The sequence below is a fragment of the Pseudorca crassidens genome, chromosome 15, assembly GCF_039906515.1.
Source record: "Pseudorca crassidens isolate mPseCra1 chromosome 15, mPseCra1.hap1, whole genome shotgun sequence".
In the NCBI taxonomy this organism is placed as follows: domain Eukaryota; kingdom Metazoa; phylum Chordata; class Mammalia; order Artiodactyla; family Delphinidae; genus Pseudorca; species Pseudorca crassidens.
Genome location: NC_090310.1, coordinates 30,454,101 through 30,479,660, shown reverse-complemented (window position 1 = coordinate 30,479,660; position 25,560 = coordinate 30,454,101). Strand labels below are relative to the sequence as shown.

Here is a 25,560-nt window from a genome sequence, read left to right as displayed (position 1 = left end):
GTTGGACTGGGTAACAAAACAAGACCCAACTATGTGACAACTACATGATGTATGTTAAATATAAATATATGGATAGGTTAAAATTAAAGGGACGTAAGAAGATAAGCCATGCAAAAACATACAAACAGGGCTTCCCTGGTGGCGCAGTGGTTGAGGGTCCGCCTGCCGATTCAGGGGACACGGGTTCGTGCCCTGGTCCGGGAAGATCCCACATGCTGTGGAGTGGCTGGGCCCGTGAGCCATGGCCGCTGAGCCTGCGCGTCCGGAGCCTGTGCTCCGCAGCGGGAGGGGCCACAACAGTGAGGGCCCGCGTACCGCAAAAAACAAAAAGAAGCATACAAACACTAATCATAAGAAAGCTAGAGTGACTATATTATTATCAGATAGACTTCAGAACAAGGAATATTACCAGGGATAAAGAAGGCTGTTTTGTAACAGTAAAGCAATCATTTCATCAGAAAGACACACTAAACCTACGTTTATGCATATAATAGTAGAACTTCAAAATTCCTGATATAAAAACTGATCGGACTGAAATTATAAGTAGACAATTATAATTGGAGGTTCCAACACTGCCTTCTCAGTAATTGATATAATATGTAGTCAGTAAAATTTTGGAAGCCTGGGCAATACTATCAACCAACTTAACCTACTTGACATTTATAGAACGCTCAAACCCAGCCACAAAAGAATACACATTCATTTTAAGTGCATATAAAACATATCAGGTTCTGGACCACAAAACTAGTCTCAGTATATGTAAAAGTTTAGAGAACATACTCTGTATGATTACAGATACAATTAAATTAGTAATAGAAAGCTAGTTGGGAAATCCCTAGATATTTGGAAGCTAAAGATTACATTTCTAGATAACCCATGAGTCAAAGAAGAAATCAAAAGGAAGGTTTAAAAATATTTTGAACTGGGGCTTCTCTGGTGGCGCAGTGGTTGAGAGTCTGCCTGCCGATGCAGGGGACATGGGTTCGTGCCCTGGTCCGGGAAGATCCCACATGCCGTGGAGTGGCTGGGCCTGTGAGCCATGGCCGCTGAGCCTGCGTGTCCGGAGCCTGTGCTCCACAACGGGAGAGGCCACAGCAGTGAGAGGCCCGCATACCGCAAAAAAAAAAAAAAATTTGAACTGAATGAAAATGAAAACACAGCATATCAAAATCTGAGGAATGCAGCTGAAGCAGTGCTTAGAAGGAAATTGCTAGCATTAAATGTTTATAGTAGGAAAAATGGAAAGTCTAAAATGAATAATCTAAGATTCTACATTAAAAAGAGCAAATTAAACCCAAAGCAAGTAGATGACACTTCACTAGAGAAGATATGGGGATGGCAAATAAACACAAGACATCCTCAACATTGTTATTCATTAGGGAAGTTAAGACCACAATGAGATACCACAACACATCCACTAAAATGGCTAAAATGAAAACAACTGAAAATATACAAAGTGTTGGTGAGGATGTGGAGTTACCTGGAATTCTCATGTTTTGCTGGTAGGAGTGTAAAATGGTGAAATCACTTTGGAAGTGGTCTGGCAGTTTCTCAAAACATTAGCTATACTCTTAGCAAATGACACTATTATTCCACCTTTAGGTATTTATCCAAGACAAATGAAAACCTACATCTACACAAAGACTTTTACACAAATGTTCATAGCAATTTATTCATAATAGCACTGAACTATAAACAGTCCAAATGTCCATCAATAGATAAATAGGTTGTGGCATATCTATCTCTACAGCTAAGTACTACTTACTCAACAATAAAAATGAACAAAATATTATTATATGCAACAACATTGATGAATCTCAGAAACAAAATGTTGGGCAAAAGAATTGTACATACTGTGTGATTTGCTTTATGTCAAATTCTAGAAAAGGCCAATCTATAGTGACAACAGACCTGTGATTTCATGGGGCCAGCGGTGAGAGGGATTGAGAATGTTACCAAGACCAAGTTCATACTGCTCGCTGCACAACAGGCCAATAAATCAAGAGATGAATTGTTGGGTCAAGGAATGGCAACAGCAAACCGAGAAGATGGTGGACTAGTGTCCCAAAGAACCATCTTCTCCGAATTAGAATTCAGGCTTCTTTTATACTAAAAGAGGAAGGGTGTGTGGTTGGTTGCTACAAACGTCTTGGGGCTGGAATCCTTTGTTCTTGGCAGCTAGCTGTCCAGTAGGTCATTTCACAATGTTGCTATAAACTTCCAACAAGACAAATGTTATTCTCTGTTCTACAACTTTTTACCTCTATTTAAATGGATAAGTGTTATACCTTTTAAGGTCAGGGCCTTGAGAAAGAGCTATCCTGTATATTTCAGGCTACCGGCAACATTTTTAACTTGTAGCAAAATCAATAGAATACAAAGGTTAAAGTAAAAGAAACAGATCCAATGTGGAGTCAGATTTGTTCTTCCATATTACCAGAAGGGACACTATTTGGGGTAATAAAAACATTCTGTCTTGATTTTGGTGGTGGTTTCACAACTGTAAATTTGTCAAAACCCAAAGAATGGCACATTTAAAATGGGTACATTTTGGGGACTTCCCTGGTGGTCCAGTGGTTAAGACTTCAACTTCCAATGTAGGGGGTGTGGGTTTGATCTCTGGTTGGGGAGCTAAGATCCCACATGCCTTGTGGCCAAAAAACCAAAACATAAAACAGAAGCAATATTGTAACAAATTCAAGAAAGACTTTAAAAATGGTCCACATCATGGAAGCAACCTAAGTATCCATCGACAAATGAATGGATAAAGAAGATGTGGCACATATATACAGTGGAATATTACTCAGCCATAAAAAGAAACGAAATTGAGTTATTTGTAGTGAGATGGATGGACCTAGAGTCTCATACAGAGTGAAGTAAGTCAGAAACAGAAAAACAAATGCCGTATGCTAACACATACATATGGAATCTAAAAAAAAACAAAAAATGGTTCTGAAGAAATTGGAGCAAGACAGGAATAAAAATGCAGACGTAGAGAATGAACTTGAGACATGGTGAGGGGGAAGGGTAAGCTGGGACAAAGTGAGAGAGTGGCATGGACATATATACACTACCAAATGTAAAATAGCTAGCTACTGGGAAGCAGCCACATAGCACAGGGAGATCAGCTCGGTGCTTTGTGTCCACCTAGAGGGCTGGGATAGGGAGGGTGGGAGGGAGACACAAGAGGGAGGAGATATGGGGATATATGTATATGTATAGCTGACTCACTTTGTTATACAGCAGAAACTAACACACCATTGTAAAGCAAAATTATACTCCAATAAAGATGTTAAAAAAAAAAAAAGGTCCACACCAAAAAAATCTAAAAAAATAAAATGGGTACATTTTATTGTATGTAAGTTATATCTGAATAGTTAATTTTTAAATGCAAACTTTAAAAATCATGTCTATCATATAAATATTTACATAAGTGAACGTGCGTCTACATGTGCATATACATGCAGCAAAGGATCTGAAAGGTCAAACACCAAAGGGGTAAGTTGAGACCAGAGGCCACAATTCTCACCTAGCAGTTTAATGAGGAGGAACTTTAAAATAATCGGGTACTGGCTCCTGTTGCTTTGAGAATACAAAGTGCTAAAGTAACCATTACTGGACTTCCCTGGTGGCGCAGTGGTTAAGAATCCACCTGCCAATGCTGGGGACACGGGTTCGATCCCTGGTCCAGGAAGATCCCACATTGCTGCGGAGCAACTAAGCCTGTGCGCCACAACTACTGAGCCTGCGTTCTAGAGCCCGTGTGTCGCAACTACTGAGCCCATGTGCTGCAGCTACTGAAGCCTGCGCACCTAGAGCCTGTGCTTCACAACAAGAGAAGCCACCGTACTGAGAAGCCCACGCACCACAGCAAAGAGTAGCCCCCACTTGCTGCAACTAGAGAAAGCCCATGCGCAGCAGCCAAGACCCAACACAGCCAAAAAAATAAAATAAAATTTAAAAAAGTAACCGTTACTCATTTTTATATAGATAAGGGTAAAAGCTGCAGAGTATTTACAAGACATTGACATTGCTGACACAAAGGATCTAAACATAAACTGGTTTGGGATAAAAATCCTGTTTTATCTCTTATTATAAAGTTGAGTTTCTGTCTTAGCCTGTTTTAATTTGCCAAGGGCTTGTTGACTTACTACCTTGAAAGAAGGAATGTTAGTTATGGGAAGTTATATCTATTAGAATTTTTTTTTGTATGAAACTGTTCACTTGAAAATTTAAAGGAGGTTATTTGTATCAGCTCTTGTGCATTGATTAAGCTGCAGATTATGATTTCACAAATTTAGTTCTAATTAACCAGTTATAAAAAGGGTGTATAGATTCTCCTACAATTTTTAAAATTTATTTCTTATACAGCAGGTTCTTATTATGTTTTATACATATTAGTGTATATATGTCAATCCCAATCTCCCAGTTCATCCCACCACACCCCCCCACTTTCCCCCCTTGGTGTCCATAGGTTTGTTCTTTACATCTGTGTCTCTATTTCTGTCTTGAAAACAGGTTTATCTGTACCATTTTTCTAGATTCCACATATATGCATTAATATATGATATTTGTTTTTCTCTTTCTGACTTACTTCACTCTGTATGACAGTCTCTAGGTCCATCCATGTCTCTACAAATGAACCAATTTCATTCCTTTTTATGGCTGAGTAATATTCCATTGTATATATGTGCCACATCTTCCTTATCCATTCATCTGTCGATGGACACTTAGGTTGCTTCCATGTTCTGGCTATAGTAAATAGAGCTGCAATGGACATTGTGGTACATGACTCTTTTTTTTTTTTTTGCGGTATGCGGGCCTCTCACTGTTGTGGCCTCTCCCGCTGCGGAGCAACATGACTCTTTTTGAATTATGGTTTTCTCAGGGTATGTGTCCAGTAGTGGGATTGCTGGGTCATATGGTAGTTCTATTTTTAGTTTTTTAAGGAACCTCCATACTGTTCTCCATAGTGGCTCTATCAATTTACATTCCTACCAACAGTGCAAGAGCGTTCCCTTTTCTCCTCACCCTCTCCAGCATTTGTTGTTTGTGGATTTTCTGATGATGCCCATTCTAACTGGTGGAGGTGATACCTCACTGTAGTTTTAATTTGCATTTCTCTAATGATTAGTGATGTTGAGCAGCTTTTCATATGCCTCTTGCCCATCTGTATGTCTTCTTTGGAGAGATGTCTATTTAGGTCTTCTGCCCATTTTTTTTATTGGGTTGTTTGTTTTTTTAACATTGAGCTGCATGAGCTGTTTATATATTTGAGATTAATCCTTCATCCGTTGGTTCATTTTCAAATATTTTCTCCTATTCTGAGGGTTGTCTTTTCGTTTTGTTTATACTTCCCTTTGCTGTGCAAAAGCTTTTACGTTTCATTAGGTCCCATTTATTTATGTTTGTTTTTATTTCCATTACTCTAGGAAGTGGGTCAAAAAAGACCTTGCTGTGATTTATGTCAAAGAGTGTTCTTCCTATGTTTTCCTCTAAGAGTTTTATAGTGTCCAGTCTTACATTTAGGTCTTTAATCCATTTTGAGTTTATTTTTGTGTATGGTGTTAGGGAATGTTCTAATTTCATTCTTTTACATGTAGCTGTCCAGTTTTCCCAGCACCACTTATTGAAGAGGCTATCTTTTCTCAATTGTGTATCCTTGCCTCCTTTATCATAGATTAGTTGACCATAGGTGCATGGGTTTATCTCTGGGCTTTCTATCCTGTTCCATTGAACTGTATTTCTGTTTTTGTGCCAGTACCATATTGTCTTGATTACTGTAGCTTTGTAGTATAATCTGAAGTCAGGGAGTCTGATTCCTCCTGCTCCATTTTATTCCCTCAAGACTGCTTTGGGTATCCAGGGTCCTTTGTGTCTCCATACGTATTTTAAGATTTTTTGTTCTAGTTCTGTAAAAAATGTCACTGGTAATTTGATAGGGATTGCATTGATTCTGTAGATTGCTTTGGGTAGTAGAGTCATTTTCACACTACTGATTCTTCCAATCCAAGCACATGGTATAGCTCTCCATCTGTTTGTGTTATCCTAGATTTCTTTCATCAGTGTCTTATAGTTTTCTGAGTACAGGTCTTTTACCTCCTTAGGTAGGTTTATTCCTAGGTATTTTATTCTTTTTGTTGCAGTGGTAAATGGGATTGTTTCCTTAATTTCTCTTTCTGATCTCTTGTTGTTAGTGTATAGGAATGCAAGAGATTTCTTTGCATTAATTTTGTATCCTGCAACTTTACCGAATTCATTGATTAGCTCTAGTAGTTTTCTGGTGGCATTGTTAGGATTCTCTATGTTAGTATCATGTCATCTGCAAGCAGTGACAGTTTTACTTTTTTCTTCCAATTTGTATTCCTTTTATTTCTTTTTCTTCTCTGATTGCTGTGTCTGGGACTTCGAAAACTATGTTGAATAATAGTGGTGAGAGTGGACATACATTTGTTGTTTCTCATCTTAGAGGAAATGCTTTCAGTTTTTCACCATTGAGAATGATGTTTGCTATGGGTTTGTTGTGTATGGCCTTTATTATGTTGAGTTTCCCTCTATGCCCACTTTCTGGAGAGTTTTTATCATACATGGGTGTTGAATTTTGTCAAAAGCTTTTTCTGCATCTATTGAGATCATATGGTTTTTATTCAATTTGTTAATATGGTGTATCACACTGATTGATATGCCTATATTGAAGAATCCTTGTATCCCTGTGACAAATCCCACTTGATCATGGTGTGTGATCCTTTTAACTTGTTGTTGGATCCTGTTTGCTAGTATTTTGTTGAGGATTTTTGCACCTATATCCATCAGTGATATTGGTCTGTAATTTTCTTTTTTTGTAGTATCTCTGGTTTTGGTATCAGAGTGATGGTGGCCTTGTAGAATAAGTTTGGGAGTGTTCCTTCCCCTGCAGTTTTTTGGAAGTTTGAGAAGGATGGGTCTTAGCTCTTCTCTAAATGTTTGATAGAATTCACCTGTGAAGCCATCTGATCCTGGACAGTCCTGGACTTTGGTTTGTTGGAAGATTTTTAATCACAGTTTCAATTTCATTACTTGTCATTGGTCTGTTCATATTTTCTATTTCTTCCTGGTTCAGTCGTGGAAGGTTATATCTTTCTAAGAATTTGTCCATTTCTTCCACGTTGTCCATTTTAATGGCATAGAGTTGCTTGTAGTAGTCGCTTATGATGCTTTATATTTCTGCTATGTCCATTGTAACTTCTCCTTTTTAATTTCAAATTTTATTTTATTTTATTTTATTTACATCTTTACCGGAGTATAATTGCTTTACAATGGTATGTTAGTTTCTGCTTTATAACAAAGTGAATCAGTTATACATATGTTCCCATATCTTTTCCCTCTTGCATCTCCCTCCCTCCCACCCTCCCTATCCCACCCCTCCAGGCGGTCACAAATCACCGAGCTGATCTCCCTGTGCTATGCGGCTGCTTCCCACTAGCTATCTACCTTACAGTTGGCAGTGTATATATGTCCATGCCTCTCTCTTGCTTTGTCAGAGCTTACCTTTCCCCCTCCCCATATCCTCAAGTCCATTCTCTAGTAGGTCTGTGTCTTTATTCCTGTCTTACCCCCAGAATCTTCATGACTTATTTTTTCTTAAATTCCATACATATGTGTTAGCATACAGTATTTGTCTTTCTCTTTCTGACTTACTTCACTCTGTATGACAGACTCTAGGTCTATCCACCTCATTACACATAGCTCAATTTCGTTTCTTTTTATGGCTGAGTAATATTCCATTGTATATATGTGCCACATCTTCTTTATCCATTTATCTGATGATGGACACTTAGGTTGTTTCCATCTCTGGGCTATTGTAAATAGAGCTGCAATGAACATTTTGGTACATGAATCTTTTTGAATTATGGTTTTCTCAGGGTATGTGCGCAGTAGTGGGATTGCTGGGTCATATGGTAGTTTTATTTGTAGTTTTTTAAGGAACCTCCATACTGTTCTCCATAGTGGCTGTACCAATTCACATTCCCACCAGCAGTGCAAGAGTGTTCCCTTTTCTCCACACCCTCTCCAGCATTTATTGTTTCTAGATTTTTTGATGATGGCCATTGTGACTGGTGTGAGATGATATCTCATTGTAGTTTTGATTTGCATTTCTCTAATGATTAATGATGTTGAGCATTCTTTCATGTGTTTGTTGGCAGTCTGTGTATCTTCTATGGAGAAATGTCTATTTAGGTCTTCTACCCATTTTTGGATTGGGTTGTTTGTTTTTTTGTTATTGAGCTGCATGAGCTGCTTATAAATTTTGGAGGTTAATCCTTTGTCGATTGCTTCATTTGCAAATATTTTCTCCCATTCTGAGGGTTGTCTTTTGGTCTTGTTTATGGTTTCCTTTGCTGTGCAAAAGCTTTGAAGTTTCATTAGGTCCCATTTGTTTATTTTTGTTTTTATTTCCATTTCTCTGGGAGGTGGGTCAGAAAGGATCTTGCTGTGATTTATGTCATAGAGTGTTCTGCCTATGTTTTTCTCTAAGAGTTTGATACTTTCTGGCCTTACATTTAGGTCTTTAATCCATTTTGAGCTTATTTTTGTGTATGGTGTTAGGGAGTGATCTAATCTCATACTTTTACATGGACCTGTCCAGTTTTCCCACCACCACTTATGGAAGAGGCTGTCCTTTCTCCACTGTACATTCCTGCCTCCTTTATCAAAGATAAGGTGACCATATGTGCGTGGGTTTATCTCTGGGCTTTCTATCCTGTTCCATTGATCTATCTTTCTGTTTTTGTGCCAGTACCATACTGTCTTGATTACTGTAGCTTTGTAGTATAGTCTGAAGTCAGGGAGCCTGATTCTGCCAGCACCGTTTTTCGTTCTCACGATTGCTTTGGCTATTCGGGGTCTTTTGTGTTTCCATACAAATTGTGAAATTTTTTGTTCTAGTTCTGTGAAAAATGCCATTGGTAGTTTGATAGGGATTGCATTGATTCTGTAGATTGCTTTGGGTAGTAGAGTCATTTTCACAATGTTGATTCTTCCAATCCAAGAACATGGTATATCTCTCCATCTATTTGTATCATCTTTAATTTCTTTCATCAGTGTCTTATAATTTTCTGCATACAGGTCTTTTGTCTCGTTAGGTAGGTTTATTCCTAGATATTTTATTCTTTTTGTTGCAGTGGTAAATGGGAGTGTTTTATTGATTTCACTTTCAGATTTTTCATCATTAGTGTATAGGAATGCCAGAGATTTCTGTGCATTAATTTTGTATCCTGCTACTTTACCAGATTCATTGATTAGCTCTAGTAGTTTTCTGGTAGCATCTTTAGGATTCTCTGTGTATAGTATCATGTCATCTGCAAACAGTGACAGCTTTACTTCTTCTTTTCCAATTTGGATTCCTTTTATTTCCTTTTCTTCTCTGATTGCTGTGGCTAAAACTTCCAAAACTATGTTGAATAAGATTGGTGAGAGTGGGCAACCTTGTCTTGTTCCTGATCTTAGTGGAAATGCTTTCAGTTTTTCACCATTGAGGACGATGTTGGCTGTGGGTTTGTCGTATATGGCCTTTATTATGTCGAGGAAAGTTTCCTCTATGCCTACTTGCTGCAGGGTTTTTATCATAAATGGGTATTGAATTTTGTCAAAAGCTTTCTCTGCATCTATTGAGATGATCATATGGTTTTTCTCCTTCAATTTGTTAATATGGTGTATCACATTGATTGATTTGCGTATATTGAAGAATCCTTGCATTCCTGGAATAAACCCCACTTGATCATGGTGTATGATCCGTTTAATGTGCTGTTGGATTCTGTTTGCTAGTATTTTGTTGAGGATTTTTGCATCTATGTTCATCAGTGGTATTGGCCTGTAGTTTTCTTTCTTTGTTACATCCTTGTCTGGTTTTGGTATCAAGGTGATGGTGGCCTCATAGAATGAGTTTGGGAGTGTTCCTCCCTCTACTATATTTTGGAAGAGTTTGAGAAGGATAGGTGTTAGCTCTTCTCTAAATGTTTGATAGAATTCGCCTGTGAAACCATTTGGTCCTGGGCTTTGTTTGTTGGAAGATTTTTAATCACAGTTTCAATTTCAGTGCTTGTGATTGGTCTGTTCATATTTTCTATTTCTTCCTGATTCAGTCTTGGCAGGTTGTGCATTTCTAAGAATTTTTCCATTTCTTCCAGGTTGTCCATTTTATTGGCATAGAGTTGCTTGTAGTAATCTTTCACGATCTTTTTTATTTCTGCAGTGTCAGTTGTTACTTCTCCTTTTTCATTTCTAATTCTATTGATTTGAGTCTTCTCCATCTTTTTCTTGATGAGTCTGGCTAATGGTTTATCAATTTTGTTTATCTTCTCAAAGAACCAGCTTTTATTTTTGTTGATCTTTGCTATCGTTTCCTTCATTCTTTTTCATTTATTTCTGATCTGATTTTAATGATTTCTTTCCTTCTACTAACTTTGCGGTTTTTTTGTTCTTCTTTCTCTAATTGCTTTAGGTGCAAGGTTAGGTTGTTTATTTGAGATGTTTCCTGTTTCTTAAGGTAGGATTGTATTGCTATAATCTTCCCTCTTAGAACTGCTTTTGCTGCATCCCATAGATTTTGGGTCGTCGTGTCTCCATTGTCATTTGTTTCTAGGTAATTTTTTATTTCCTCTTTGATTTTTTCATTGATCACTTCGTTATTAAGTAGTGTATTGTTTAGCCTCCATGTGTTTGTATTTTTTACAGATCTTTTCCTGTAATTGATATCTAGTCTCATAGCATTGTGGTGGGAAAAGATACTTGAAACACTTTCAATTTTCTTAAATTTACCAAGGCTTGACTTGTGACCCAAGATATGATCTATCCTGAAGAATGTTCCATGAGCACTTGAGAAAAATGTGTATTCTGTTGTTTTTGGATGGAATGTCCTATAATTATCAAGTAAGTCCATCTTGTTTAATGTATCATTTAAAGCTTGTGTTTCCTTATTTATTTTCATTTTGGATGATCTGTCCATTGGTGAAAGTGGGGTGTTAAAATCCCCTACTATGAATGTGTTACTGTCGATTTCCCCTTTTATGGCTGTTAGTATTTGCCTTATGTATTGAGGTGCTCCTATGTTGGGTGCATAAATATTTACAATTGTTATATCTTGTTCTTGGATCGATCCCTTGATCATTATGTAGTGTCCTTCTTTGTCTCTTCTAATAGTCTTTATTTTAAGGTCTATTTTGTGTGATATGAGAATTGCTACTCCAGCTTTCTTTTCATTTCCATTTGCATGAAATATCTTTTTCCATCCCCTTACTTTCAGTCTGTATGTGTCTCTAGGTCTGAAGTGGGTCTCTTGTAGACAGCAAATATATGGGTCTTGTTTTTGTATCCATTCAGCCAACCTGTGTCTTTTGGTGGGAGCATTTAGTCCATTTACATTTAAGGTAATTATCGATATGTATGTTCCTATTCCCATTTTCTTAATTGTTTTGGGTTCGTTATTGTAGGTCTTTTCCTTCTCTCATATTTCTTGCCTAGAGAAGTTCCTTTAGCAGTTGTTGTAAAGCTGGTTTGGTGGTGTTGAACTCTCTCAGCTTTTCCTTGTCTGTAAAGGTTTTAATTTCTCCATCAAATCTGAATGAGATCCTTGCTGGGTAGAGTAATCTTGGTTGCAGGTTTTACTCCTTCATCACTTTAAATATGTCCTGCCAGTCCCTTCTGGCTTGCAGAGTTTCTGCTGAAAGATCAGCTGTTAACCTTATGGGGATTCCCTTGTGTGTTATTTGTTGTTTTTCCCTGGCTGCTTTTAATATGTTTTCTTTGTATTTAATTTTTGACAGTTTGATTAATATGTGTCTTGGCATATTTCTCCTTGGATTTATCCTGTATGGGACTCTCTGTGCTTCCTGGACTTGATTAACTATTTCCTTTCCCATATTAGGGAAGTTTTCAACTATAATCTCTTCAAATATTTTCTCAGTCCCTTTCTTTTTCTCTTCTTCTTCTGGAACCCCTATAATTCGAATGTTGGTGTGTTTAATGTTATCCCAGAGGTCTCTGAGACTGTCCTCAGTTCTTTTCATTCTTTTTTCTTTATTCTGCTCTGCAGTAGTTATTTCCACTGTTTTTATCTTCCAGGTCACTTATCTGTTCTTCTGCCTCAGTTATTCTGCTATTGATCCCATCTAGAGTGTTTTTCATTTCATTTAATGTGTTGTTCATTGTTGTTTGTTTCATCTTTAGTTCTTCTAGGTCCTTTTTAAATGTTCTTGCATTTTGTCCATTCTATTTCCAAGATTGGGGATCATCTTTACTATCATTATTCTGAATTCTTTTTCTGGTAGACTGCCTATTTCCTCTTCATTTGTTAGGTCTGGTGGGTTTTTATCTTGCTCCTTCATCTTCTGTGTGTTTTTCTGTCTTCTCATTTTCCTTATCTTACTGTGTTTGGGGTCTCCTTTTTGCAGGCTGTAGGTTCATAGTTCCTGTTGTTTTTGGTGTCTGTCCCCAGTGGCTAAGGTTGGTTCAGTGGGTTGTGTCAGCTTCCTGGTGGAGGGGACTAGTGCCTGTGTTCTGGTGGATGAGGCTGGATCTTGTCTTTCTGGTGGGCAGGTCCACGTCTGGTGGTGTGTTTTGGGGTGTCTGTGGACTTATTATGATTTTAGGCAGCCTCTCTGCTAATGGGTGGGGTTGTGTTCCTGTCTTGCTAGTTGTTTGGCATAGCATGTCCAGCATCCAGCACTGTAGCTTGCTGGTGATTGAGTGAAGCTGGGTGCTGGTGTTGAGATGATCTCTGGGAGATTTTTGCCGTTTGATAGTATGTGTAGCTGGGAGGTCTCTTGTGGACCAGTGTCCTGAAGTTGGCTCTCCCACCTCAGAGGCACAGCACTGACTCCTGGCTGCAGCACCAAGAGCCTTTCATCCACACGGCTCAGAATAAAAGGGAGAAAAAGTAGAAAGAAAGAAGTAGTAGAAGTAGAAAGAAAGGAGGGAGGGAGGGAGGGAGGAAGGAAGGAAGGAGGGAAGGAAGGAAAAATAGAAAGAAGATAAAGTAACATAAAGTAAGATAAAATATAATAAAGTTATTAAAATAAAAAATAAGAGAAAAGAATTTAAAAAAAAAGATGGATGGATAGAACCCTAGGACAAATGGTGGAAGCAAAGCTATACAGACAAAATCTCACACAGAAGCATACACATACACACAAAAAGAGGAAAAGGGGAAAAAATCATAAATCTTGCTCTCAAAGTCCACCTCCTCAATTTGTGATGACTCGTTGTCTATTCATGTATTCCACAGATGCAGGGTACATCAAGTTGATTGTGGAGCTTTAATCCGCTGCTTCTGAAGCTGCTGAGAGTTCCCTTTCTCTTCTTTGTTCGCACAGCTCCCAGGGGCTCAGCTTTGGATTTGGCCCCGCCTCTGCATGTAGGTCGCCGGAGTGCGTCTGTTCTTCGCTCAGACAGGACGGGGTTAAAGGAGCAGCTGATTCTGGGGCTCTGGTTCACTCAGGCCAGGGGGAGGGTGGTCCATGGAGTGTGGGGGGAACCTGCGGCAGCAGAGACCGGCATGACGTTGCACCAGCCTGAGGTGAGCCGTGCGTTCTCCCGGGGGAGTTGTCCCTGGATCCCGGCACCCTGGCAGTGGCAGGCTGCACAGGCTCCCCGGAGGGGAGGTGGGGATAGTGACCTGTGCTCACACACAGGCTTCTTGGTGGCGGCAGCAGCAGCTTTAGCGTCTCATGACCGTCTCTGGGGTCCGTGCTTTTAGCCGCGGCTCGCGCCCATCTCTGGAGCTCCTTTAAGCAGCACTCTTAATCCCCTCTCCTCGTGTACCAGGAAACAAAGAGGGAAGAAAAAGTCTCTTGCCTCTTCAACAGGTCCAGACTTTTCCCAGATTCCCTCCCAGCTAGCCGTGGTGCACTAACCCCCTGCAGGCTGTGTTCACACTGCGAACCCCAGTCCTCTCCCTGGGCTCTGACCGAAGCCCGAGCCTCAGCTCCCAGCCCCGCCCGCTCCAGCAGGTGAGCAGACAAGCCTCTCTGGCTGGTGAGTGCCGGTCGGCCCTGATCCTCTGTGTGGAAATCTCTCTGCTTTGTCCCCCGCACCCCTGTTGCTGTGCTCTCCTCCGCGGCTCTGAAGCTTCCCCCTCCGCCACCTGCAGTCTTCGCCCGCGAAGGGGCTTCCTAGTGTGTGGAAACCTTTCCTCCTTCACAGCTCCCTCCCACTGGTGCAGGTCCGGTCCCTCTCCTTTGGTCTCTGTTTATTCTTTATCTTTTGCCCTACCCAGGTACCTGGGGGGTTTCTTGCCTTTTGGGAGGTCTGAGGTCTTCTGCCAGCATTCAGTAGGTGTTCTGTAGGAGTTATTCCACGTGTAGATGTATTTCTGGTGTATCTGTGGGAAGAAGGTGATCTCCGCGTCTTACTTTTCCGCCATCTTCCCAGAAGCCTCTCTAATTTTATTGATTTGAGTCCTCTCCCTCTTTTTCTTGTTGAGTCTGGCTAAAGGTTTATCAATTTTATTTATCTTTTCAAAGAACCAGCTTTTAGTTTTATTGATCTTTGCTATTGTTTTCTTTGTTTCTATTTCATTTATTTCTGCTCTGATCTTTATGATTTCTTTCCTTCTACTAATTTTGTGTTTTGTTTGTTCTTCTTTCTGTAGATCCTTTAGGTGTAAGGTTAGATTGTTTGAGATTTTTCTTGTTTCTTGAGGAAGGATTGTATAGCTATCAACTTCCCTCTTAGAACTGCTTTTGCTGCATCCCATAGGTTTTGGATCGTCATGTTTTCATTGTCATTTGTCTCTGGGTATTTTTTGATTTCCTCTTTGATTTCTTCAGTGATCTCTTGGTTATTTAGTAATGTATTGTTTTTCCTCCATGTGTTTGTGTTTTTTTACATTTTTTCCCTGTAATTTATTTCTAATCTCAAAGCATTGTGGTTGGAAAAGATGTTTGATATGATTTCAATTTTCTTAAATTTACCGAGCCTTGATTTGTGACCCAAGATGTGATCTATCCTAGAGAATGTTCCGTGTGCACTTGAGAAGAAAGTGTAATCTCCTGGTTTTGGATGGAATGTCCTATAAATATATATTAAATCTATCTGGTCTAATGTGTCATTTAAAGCTGTGTTTCCTTATTAATTTTCTGTCTCGATTATTTGTCCATTGGTGTAAGTGAGGTGTTGAAGTCCCCCACTATTATTGTGTAACTGTCGATTTCCTCTTTTATAGGTGTTAACAGTTGCCTTATGTATTGAGGTGCTCCTATGTTGGGTGCATATATATTTAAAATTGTTATATCTTCTTCCTGGATTGATCCCTTGATTGTTATGTAGTGTCTTCCTTGTCTCTTGTAACATTCTTTATTTTAAATTCTGTTTTATCTGAGTATTGCTACTCCAGCTTTCTTTTGATTTCCATTTACATGGAATATCTTTTTCTATCCCCTCACTTTCAGTCTGTATGTGTCCCTGGGTCTGAAGTGAGTCTCTTGTAGACAGCATATATATGGGTCTTGTTTTTGTATCCATTCAGTGAGCCTGTGTCTTTTGGTTGGAGCATTTAATCCATTCACGTTTAAGGTGATTATTGATATGTATGTTCGTATTATCATTTTCTTAATTGTTATGGGTTTGTTTCTGTAGGTCATTTTCTTCTTTTGTGTTTCCCACTTAGAGAAGTTCCTTTAGCATTTGTTGTAGAGCTGGTTTGGTGGTGCTGAATTCTCTTAGCTTTTGCTTGTCTGTAAAGCTTTTGATTTCTCCATCAAACCTAAAGAGATCCTTGCCGGGTAGAGTAATCTTGGTTGTAGGTTCTTCCCTTTCATCACTTTAAATATATCATGCCACTCCCTTCTGGCTTGTAGAGTTTCTGCTGAGAAATCAGCTGTTATCCTTATGGGAGTTCCCTTGTATGTTACTTGTCATTTTTCCCTTGTTGCTTTCAGTAAGTTTTCTTTGTCTTTAGTTTTTGTCAGTTTGATTACTGTGTGTCTCAGCATGTTTCTCCTTGGGTCTATCCTGCCTGGGACTCTGTGCTTCCTGGACTTGGCTGGCTATTTCCTTTCCTATGTTAGGGAAGTTTTTGACTGTAATCTCTTCAAACAGTTTCTCGGGTCCTTTCTATCTTCTCCTTCTGGGACCCCTATAATGAGAATGTTGGTGCATTTAATGTTGTCCCAGAGGTCTCTTAAGCTGTCTTCATTTCTTTTCATTCTCTTTTCTTTATTTTGTTCCATGGCGGTGAATGCCACCATTCATCTCCCAGGTTACTTATCTGTTCTGCCTCAGTTATTCTGCTATTGATTCTTTCTAGTTCATTTTTCATTTCAGTTATTGTATTGTTCATCTCTGTTTGTTTGTTCTTTAATTCTTCTAGGTCTTTATTAAACATTTCTTGCATCTTCTCGATCTTTGCCTCCATTCTTTTTCCGAGGTCCTGGATCATCTTCATTATCATTATTCTGAATTCTTTTTCTGGAAGGTTGCCTATTTCCACTTCATTTAGTTCTTTTTCTGGGGTTTTATCTTGTTTCTTCATCTGGTACATAGTCCTCTGCCTTTTCGTTTTGTCTGTCTTTCTGTGAATATGGTTTTTGTTCCACAGGCTGCAGAATTGTAATTCTTCTTGCTTCTGCTGTCTGCCCTCTGGTGGATGAGGCTATCTAAGAGGCTTGTGCAAGCTTCCTGTTGGAAGGGACTGGTGGTGGGTAGAGCTGAGTGTTGCTCTGGTGGGCAGAGCTCAGTAAAACTTTAATCTGCCTGTCTGCTGATGGGTGGGGCTGGGTTCCCTCACTGTTGGTTGTTTGGCCTGAGGCGACCCAGCACTGGAGCCTACCCGGCTCTTTGGTGGGGCTAATGGTGGACTCTGGGAGGGCTCATGCCAAGGAGTACTTCCCAGAACTTCTGCTGCCAGTGTCCTTGTCCCCACGGTGAGCCACAGCCACCCCCCGCCTCTGCAGGAGACCCTCCAACACTAGCAGGTAGGTCTGGTTCAGTCTCCTGTGGGGTCACTGCTCCTTCCTCTGGGTCCTGATGTGCACACTACTTTGTGTGTGCCCTCCAAGAGGGGAGTCTCTGTTTCCCCCAGTCCTGTCGAATTCTGCAATCAAATCCCACTAGCCTTCAAAGTCTGATTCTCTAGGAATTCCTCCCCCCATTGCCAGACCCCCAGGTTGGGAAGCTGGACATGGGGCTCAGACCCTTCACTCCAGTGGATGGTCTCCTGTGGTATAATTGTTCTCCAGTTTGTGAGTCACCACCTAGCGGTTATGAGATTTGATTTTATTGTGATTGCGCCCCTCCTACCGCCTCACTGCGGCTTCTCCTTTGTCTTTGGATGTGGGGGTATCTTTTTTGGTGAGTTCCAGTGTCTTCCTGTCAATGAGTGTTCAGCAGTTAGTTGTGGTTCTGCTGCTCTCGCAAGAGGGAGTGAGCACACATCCTTTTACTCTGCCATTTTGAACCAATCTCTCATGCATCGATTCTCTTACAATTAAAAGCGTAAAATCATTACCTTTACAAAAACGTATTTTAACACCAGTAAATAAAGCGATTAATAAGTTATCTTTGAAACAGTGTAGAATCTCAGTTATCCTTGTCAGTTAAAAGAAAAATACAAGTAAAAAATTTTATTGGGGGAGATTCTTAAAGTACGTTAAACAGTTATATCACTGCACACACAGTGGATTAAAAATGATTTTTGCTGCTTATTAGATATGTTCAAACTTCTGAAATTTTTAGCTGTCTGGTCCTATTACTTTCCAACATGGATGCACTTTTCTTACTATCCCCATGGTACTTTCCCCAGTTGTCCTCAAACCATTCTTGTGCCTACTAAACCTTCTTTCTCTCCCTCACACCCACATTTTCTCTATTTTCCTCCTTTTCTTCTTCTAACCATCTCTCTTTCTTCCATTCTCTCTTCTGTCTCTCCTCCCTTCCCCTCCCTTTCAGCAGTCCACAATTGATGTCTAATTCCCTCTAGGCTACCATGGGATACCTCCAACCCCAGCCTGCATGAGTTTTAGTTTGAATTCCCAGGCCTTGTTTGTATCACACATTCTTATAGGATTGTAAACAGTTCTGTGTTTGCAAACATCCTTGTTGACCTAACAGAGCAAAATCTGCCTCTAAGACTGCTAAGCAGGAATCCCTCTACCATGGGTAATTTTTCCTAGTTCCCAGTTGCATCATGACATTAGTGTTTACCTTGAGGAATTTTTGTCACATTAAAGAAAAATTCTCTATATTTGATACCTTTGCATATCAAAAGTTATCTTCTTATTTCACAATTTTATAATTTTAGTTCACATTTAATTACTACCCAAGATGTAAACTACTGTTTGCTTTAAAGGCTATGGGACTGATTATTGTAGATACATTTTACTTTTAAACCTTCTGTTGTTCACAGAAAGTCCAGTATCCATGCTTGAGTCACCTACGAAAGCTATTTCAATCTCAAAAGAGACAACCCCAGAGGCACAAAATGCAGCCCAGGTACTGATATGAAATGTTCTGTAAGGGATATTCGTTCCAAATTGAGTGGAAGTATCCATTTTACTCATAAAGAAACATTTGGGTTACATTTCATCTTAGAAAGCACTTTAATATGCTTTTTCAAATGTGCTATTGTGAGTCTACTTATTTACTCAATTAAAATAATTTAATTGAATTTTCCAGAAGCTACAGAATTAGAACAACTACATTTTTTAGTCCAACAAATTGGAAAAGATTTTTAAGAATAATAACCATTGTTGATGAAGGTGGATGGAAATGGGTGTTCTCCTACACTCACACTTTTCATGTTTGGGAACACAGGTTTGGAAATGAGATGGAATATTTCTCCAGAATGTCTGGGCCCTAACCCATTCTGGATTAGTGATATTCCAGAGTGTAGAGATCTTAACTCTTAAAGAAGCTTATGCTTGAAAGAAACTGGATCCAGCCTCACGTATCCTTGAAGCATCCTTTTGTTCTCATGATTTTGATAAATGGATTGAGGAATGGGAAATATATATTGTAGAACTGCAGCTGACCACTTAAAAAAAATCAGAACCCACCAATTCAGCTTGCTAAACTTTTTATAAATGTGTTTTAGGTTCTTGAATCCTTTGAGCACCTGCCACCTCTCCCAGAACTACCACCACTACTACCCGAACTGGTAGACAAAATCCGAGACACACTTCCTCCCCAGAAGCCTGAGCTCAAAGTAAAACGGGTGCTGAGACCCAAGGGCATTGCCCTGACTTGGAACATAACCAAAATCAATCCCAAGTGTGCCCCCGTGGAAAGCTACCACATCTTCCTGTGCCATGACATCCCTAATAATAAGATGAGCTGGAAGAAAGTTGGAGAAATTAAAGCTTTACCACTCCCAATGGCCTGTACTTTATCTCATTTTTTAACTTCCAACAAATATTATTTTACTGTCCAGTCAAAAGACATTTTTGGGCGATATGGACCATTTTGTGATATAAAATGTATTCCTGGGTTTTCTGAAAACCTTACCTAAAAGTAAGAAAAGTATTTGATAATTATATATTGTACTACATTTTTTTTTCATACTTCAGTTGTTTGTTTACAATGGGTCTCTAACCCTATTCAATGTCTTAAAGGGCCAGTTCAGATTGTGAACCCTTTATACAGGGACAGTCCTCTTCCCTATGTTGTAAGTGGCCTCTAGTTTCATGAATTTCTGATTTGCATTCAATAAATACTTCCAATGGATATGTTCTAAGACATACACCATCATGGACCCATGTCGCTAAGCTGTGTTAGTTACAATACATTCGGTAACTATGGAGCTGCTGCTTCTATCAGAAGCCCTAGGATGCAAGCAACCACTATTTCCTCTCTTGAATATCAGCTTTTGGTGACCTGCTTGTGGTCAGTATAGGTACAGGAAAATTCAGCTCTTTACTGAGGCCAGATCATCCTTGGGGTGCATCTACACCAAGATTTTATGAAAATATGTCTTCCCGTTCTGTTCAAATTCTAAGGGCTATTAATTTGTGCCCCTCCCTACTCCCCCCTTTTGTTTTAGGCCATGTCAATCATTTAGGGAAATAGTCTAGGTTTTCCCGAAATCGGTTTGTATACTTACATATGTAATAAAACTACTTAAACGTATGCTGTGTACACAAAAAATACAGTATCTCTTGTAAAATAAAAAATTACCCAACCTGCTATTTCAGTGGAGGAAAATGGAGTTGTCTGCCTTAGATTTAAGGCTTTAATTTGCTGATTCCCTAATGAGACCCTTTGCTTATTTCCTGGCTACCGTCATTACAACATAACACTAAGGGGCTCCCATAGATGTCCTGCTTACCTCTGTCTGAGGGAACACTGATGTGAGCTGTGGCTCCTACAAGTAGCCCAAGAAACTTGACGGGTGGGCAGACTGGGTAAGTGTAAGTCAGTCCCTAATGGGACAAACCGTGGATGAGTAATACTAGGACACTGAGAAAACAGAAAAATAACAGTTAGTGTGAAAGTCTGTTCAAGAGAGGCATTCTCTTCTGGTATATAGTGAAAGTTCAGGCCTCAGAGGCTCTGAGATTTAAAAAATTGAACAGGAATGGCTTTCCTTGGCATTTTGTGAATGCTGTCACATCTTCAGTCATAAATAAAGATGTTATTTTTCAGTCTCCTGTGTCTACCTTTTAAAACATTATGACTGAAAGAGCCAAATTCTGACCTGAATTTGAAGAGATGAGCTGCCCTCTGTGAGGTTCTATTTCAGTGGAGGGTGTCCTGCAGCACAGGACAAGGGCTTCACTTGAGGACAACTGCACCCTTGGGTTGGCATCAACTAGCCATTCACTCACTGAGCGAAGCCCAAAGCCAAGACTTTGGTGTGCATCAGCAGAGCGAAACTGCATCCCAACCAGCAGATCTTCTGGAACGTTGATAGGTATACAAGTCTTAAGCAAAAGAGCTCTTCACAATAGTAGAATGAGGAGGAACGCTGATAGCAAGCAAGCATCTTACAGCTGGTGGCCCAGAAAGCATTAATATTTCTTGCCTTTTGGAGGGGCAGGAGCAAGATCCTCAACTGTTACCTATCAGGGACACCAGAAGAGAACCGGCCTGAGAACAAGACCCAGGAGTGTACAGTTACATAGTACAAGGTAAACACCCCACCTCCACCCAGGAAACGTTTCATGCGCTTTTGGTGGGAAACCTTTATGCCTCCTTGAAGCAACAGACCCAAACTCCTGATTGATGAGCTAAAATTGAATATATTGAGAAAAGGCTGTGGGGCCGTTCCTGGAATCAGCAGGGAGCTGAGAGACTCTGGCTTGGAAAACAGGAAAGGGGAAAAAAAGATACTTTGCAACAAATTCCCATGAGGTTTCAAACCTGAGACAGTTTATGCAATTTATACCCCATAATAATATGTTAAGATATTTTCTGCCCATTTTAAAGAGTGGAAACAGGTCCAGGGAGCTTAGTTGGCTTGCCCGAGTCACAGAGACCCAGCCCATTCACATGCGGCGCCCTGGTCCTGGGTTCCGACTGTATACACAGGCTGTGCGGCCTCGTGGGGACAATGGGCGGAACAGAAAGCCTTTCCCACTGTCCTTGCTGCCTTGTGGTTCCAGAATCAAAGCCCAGACACATATCAGATTGGCTTATCCTAGGGCATGTGTCAAAGCTGCAAGGCGAACAAGAAAGTAAACCTCTGGCATTTTTGGTCAGTGAGAGGTATACTCCGCTACTCTTGACACTCAGGGTAGGTGTAGTGGCTTTGGATGATGTCCATGTCGCTAAGCTGGAACTACCTTTCCAAGGATGTCCTTCCCTGGCTGGTTCAAGTTTAGCGTTGGTCACGTGACACTGCATGCATTTTGGAGCAGAAGCAAAACATCAGTTCTGTGTTTTATGTTCTGAAGATAGACACGGGGCATCAGAGCGTGGAGGCTTCTATGCTCTGCTGGCTCATAGACCCACAGCTCCTGCCAAGTGCCTGGCCAAGTGAAGGGCACCTCTGCGTGCTGCTCTGTGCCTTTCCTATAGGCTGTGTTTCCTGTGGCTTCGAGGCTGGAGGTAGTCACACACAGACATGCTTCCAGTGCGTACTTGTCCGCTTCCTTCCTTCCTTCCTTCCTGACGGCCACCTGGCTGACCTCTGGCGACTCCAGACTCAACACTAGACCCAGAGGGAACACTTTGCATAGGCTTCTCCACCAGCTCTCCCACACTGGGCCAAGCCTAGCCCCTGTAATCAGTTCCAAGTTCTATGGTTTTGATGGCTTCCTCACCAAGACCACAGGGCCCCCAGACAGAGTAGGCGCATCCTCACCCCGGGAATTGAGTATCAGGGCAGTAGCTTGTCCACCTGTCCTGGACACTGAATGTCTCCTACGTTGTTCTCGTGGGATAAGGAATTCACAGACAGACCCTGAGTCTGAAAGCCAGTTCCAACACTTACCGTGAGGTCAGCATCTCTGAGCCTGCTTTTTCTCAATGTGTAGAATGAAGGCAGTGCTGACTGCTTCCTTCTGCCTCTTTCTCCCTCTCTTTCCTTGTTTAACTGGTTCTGCTGCCTGAGCTCAAGAGCCCTGATTCAGGGTCATTGTAAGGAGTTAACGATGTAACATAGAATACCTAGGACAAAGCAAGTCCTTTATTAGTAAATGGTAGAAAGCAAAAACGTAAAACCTTTGCTGGGGATGGGTAAATTAGAAATACCTTGTTTCCGAGGTAACTGCTAATTTACTGGGCCAAAGGGTCAGCAGGAGATGGCATGTCACTCAGAGGTGGCCATGGAGATAGAAGAAAATTCTTCTAAAAATCATAATGTGAACACGTTTCCAATATGGAGATAGAGGCAGAGATTGGAGTGATGCAGCCACAAGCCAAGGAACACCGGAGCCACCAGAAGCTGGAAGAGCCTCTGGAGGGAGCACAGCCCAGCCAACACCTGGATTTCAGACGTCTGTAGAGCTATGAGAAAATACACGTCTGTTGTTCTGAGCCACCAAGTTTGTGGTAATTTGTTACAACAGCCCTAGGGAAACTAACACAAGCACTCTTCCCTGGGACCACGATTTGTTCAAAACGTGGACACCTGGCCCTTACCCCATATGCTGCAGAGGTGGGGCCTCCTGTGTGTTCCTAGACACTCATGTTGGCCTGGGGGGGTGGTTTTATGCCCCCAACATGGAAGATGCAAAGCCTCTGTCAGTCATTTCACAATGTCTTCTGTCAGTGAGATGTGCCCGACATCGTGACATCAGATGGTGGCTTTATCTTTAACTGGTAGATGGCAGCTGTTGAAGAATAATCAGTATCAAGGCTTCAGAAAACAAAGAGCCTTATTTGGGGTCCTAAGAATTGCAATTCGGGAGTCACAGATTCAGGTAAAACCAAAAGAGTATTCTGGGGAAGAGGGAATCAGGGGCTTATAAAGGCAAAAGCCACAAGGTTATGGTCTGGCGAGAATTATGACTGATGCAAAAAGGAAATATTTGTCTTTAAGGGATCGGCTGAAACGAGTTATTTAGGGTAAGGGTCTAATAGGTATCTTGAACTTCTGGAACATTGTGCAGATGTTCTGGATGCCCGTGTTAAGATACTAAGTGGTCAAAGGTCAGATTCCACCCGGAATGAGACGTGCGTGAATCCCACTTCCTCGACAGCCTCCTGGCTCCTTTCCGGAGAGCTCTCTTAGCAATACTCACTCCATCTTATTTTCCTTTGACACAGCTGAAGTGGTAAATGCTCAGAGATAGACTTACATTACCTATTACCACAAATCCAGAGGATAGAGTTAAATCATTGAATTTTAAAAATCAGGAGTCCTACAGTGCAGACAAATCTAATTCAGTCAGTTCCTACCTTTCAGCCTCCTGAGATTTTCTCAGGGGGAGGATGTGGCTACTTGATTTTTTTTATCTGTGTTGAAAGGGATCAAAACGTGCCACCACAAAATATGCCACTTTGGCATAAGGATTATGTTGAGCTGAACGCATTTGAGAAAACCGAAGACACAGGAAGAGTTCACTTGGCTCCCCCTTTCTGCCTAAAATCAAGGCATAAATTTCCACTTGTGAAGGTGACATAAATTTCCCTCTGTAAAGGGGTTTCCCTCTCCAGTACCTGGAAGACCTGAGATGAATCTGCATAACAAACCCTATTAAGCAAACCTTTATCTGCTATATATTTCCTAGTCACCTTCCCACAATTTGCCACCTCTAGGAGCCCCAAATCCCTTTCCTTTGTCACTTCCCCATAATTTAATCGCCCTTTGTTAAAGCCCTCCAGGTCTAACCACTTCTTTGGGGTTTCACGTGTTTTCTCTGAAACCTCTGTGCATGTAAAAATATTAAAATTTATATTCCCTTTCTCCTATTAATCTGTCTTTTGTCAGTTTAATTCACAGGCTCCATTCATAGCCCCTAGAAGGGAAGAGGAAGTTTTCTTCCTCTACAGTGTGAACTGTGGGTGGTAGAACTGTGTTGGGTTAAAGAGTCGCACCCACTGGGATCTAATCCTCCAAATACACAAGCAAAGTCTGAGATGACAGAGACCACAGGAATTACGATGGGTGGTGGGAGAGCTTAACAGATTAGCTATTTAGATGGTGGAAAAGAACAAACATTAGTTAAAACTCAGACCATCACTGGTCAACAAGCAACAACTCTTATACATAGACAATGAATTAATCATCCATATACCAGGATGTTTTTCTCAAATTTCTTTGAAAGGAAAATTTCTTATCATTTTAAAACTAGGGCCAGGGTTTTGTGAGATTGAAAGCGAGCAGGACCCTGCAGGGCCTTCCTGGTGGTAGATCCCTCGGTGTCCCCTGTTTCTTGTTTGTAGGAGAAAGGCTTCAGTCTCCTCGGCCTTCCCCAGGATCCAAAGAGCAGACTCAAGCAGTTACTAATTAGAGAAGTGAGGGAATGCAGAAACAAAGGAAAAGCAGTCCAGCAAGAAAATTAATGATAGCTTAAACAATAGGTCAGCCGTAAAACAGAGTCACAGGACCCCAGTTCCTCCTCAAGGGATATAGATAACAATCGGACACATATCCTTGAGTTGTTTTACAGAAACCAGGGCCTCACTGGATAGAAATTGCTGACCACAAGCACGTAGACCCCAGATTGGTTGGAGTCAGAAGACTGATGGTTAAGATTGCCCAAACACCTCCCTGTTACCTCACCACCGACCAATCAGAAGAACATCCATGAGCTGATCATGTACCCTGCAACCCTCTCCCCTAACGTTGCCTTTAAAAATCCTTCACTAAAACCCATCGAAGAGCTCGGGTCTTTTGAGCATAAGCTGCCTGTTCTTCTTGCTTGGCACTGTGCAATGCACCACAACCTGGTGTCCGCAGATTGGCTTTTCTGTGCGTCTGGCAAGTGAACCCGAGTTCAGTTCAGTAACAAGATGGACAGCTGTTTGTCAATGCCAGTGAAATAAAACACCTTAAAGATTGCAGTAAGTTGGATCAATGAAGATGGTATCAGAAAACATATCTGTAGATGCTATGACTGACCACAGGGGCAAAGACACCTGAAGTTTCTTTTCCTTACTTTGATAGAGGGAAATGACGTCTGATGTATGAAGAAAATCTTTCTA

At 40.7% G+C, this 25,560-nt stretch overlaps 1 protein-coding gene across 2 annotated transcripts in view; it reads left to right on the top strand.

Moving 5' to 3' along the window:
* Positions 1-20,612, top strand: part of ATF7IP2 (activating transcription factor 7 interacting protein 2) — a 75,712-nt gene extending 55,100 nt beyond the window's left edge. Inside the window, exons 10-12 of one of the 2 annotated variants that reach the window (XM_067706653.1) lie at positions 13,350-13,552; positions 18,380-18,465; positions 19,067-19,346. In XM_067706653.1, the coding sequence (XP_067562754.1) occupies positions 13,350-13,552; positions 18,380-18,465; positions 19,067-19,133 (356 nt within the window). In that variant the 3' untranslated portion in view covers positions 19,134-19,346. Of the gene's footprint in view, positions 1-13,349; positions 13,553-18,379; positions 18,466-19,066 lie in introns of both variants that reach the window. The other variant, XM_067706652.1, reaches the window with a different exon arrangement.
* The last annotated feature ends 4,948 nt before the right edge of the window (positions 20,613-25,560 follow it).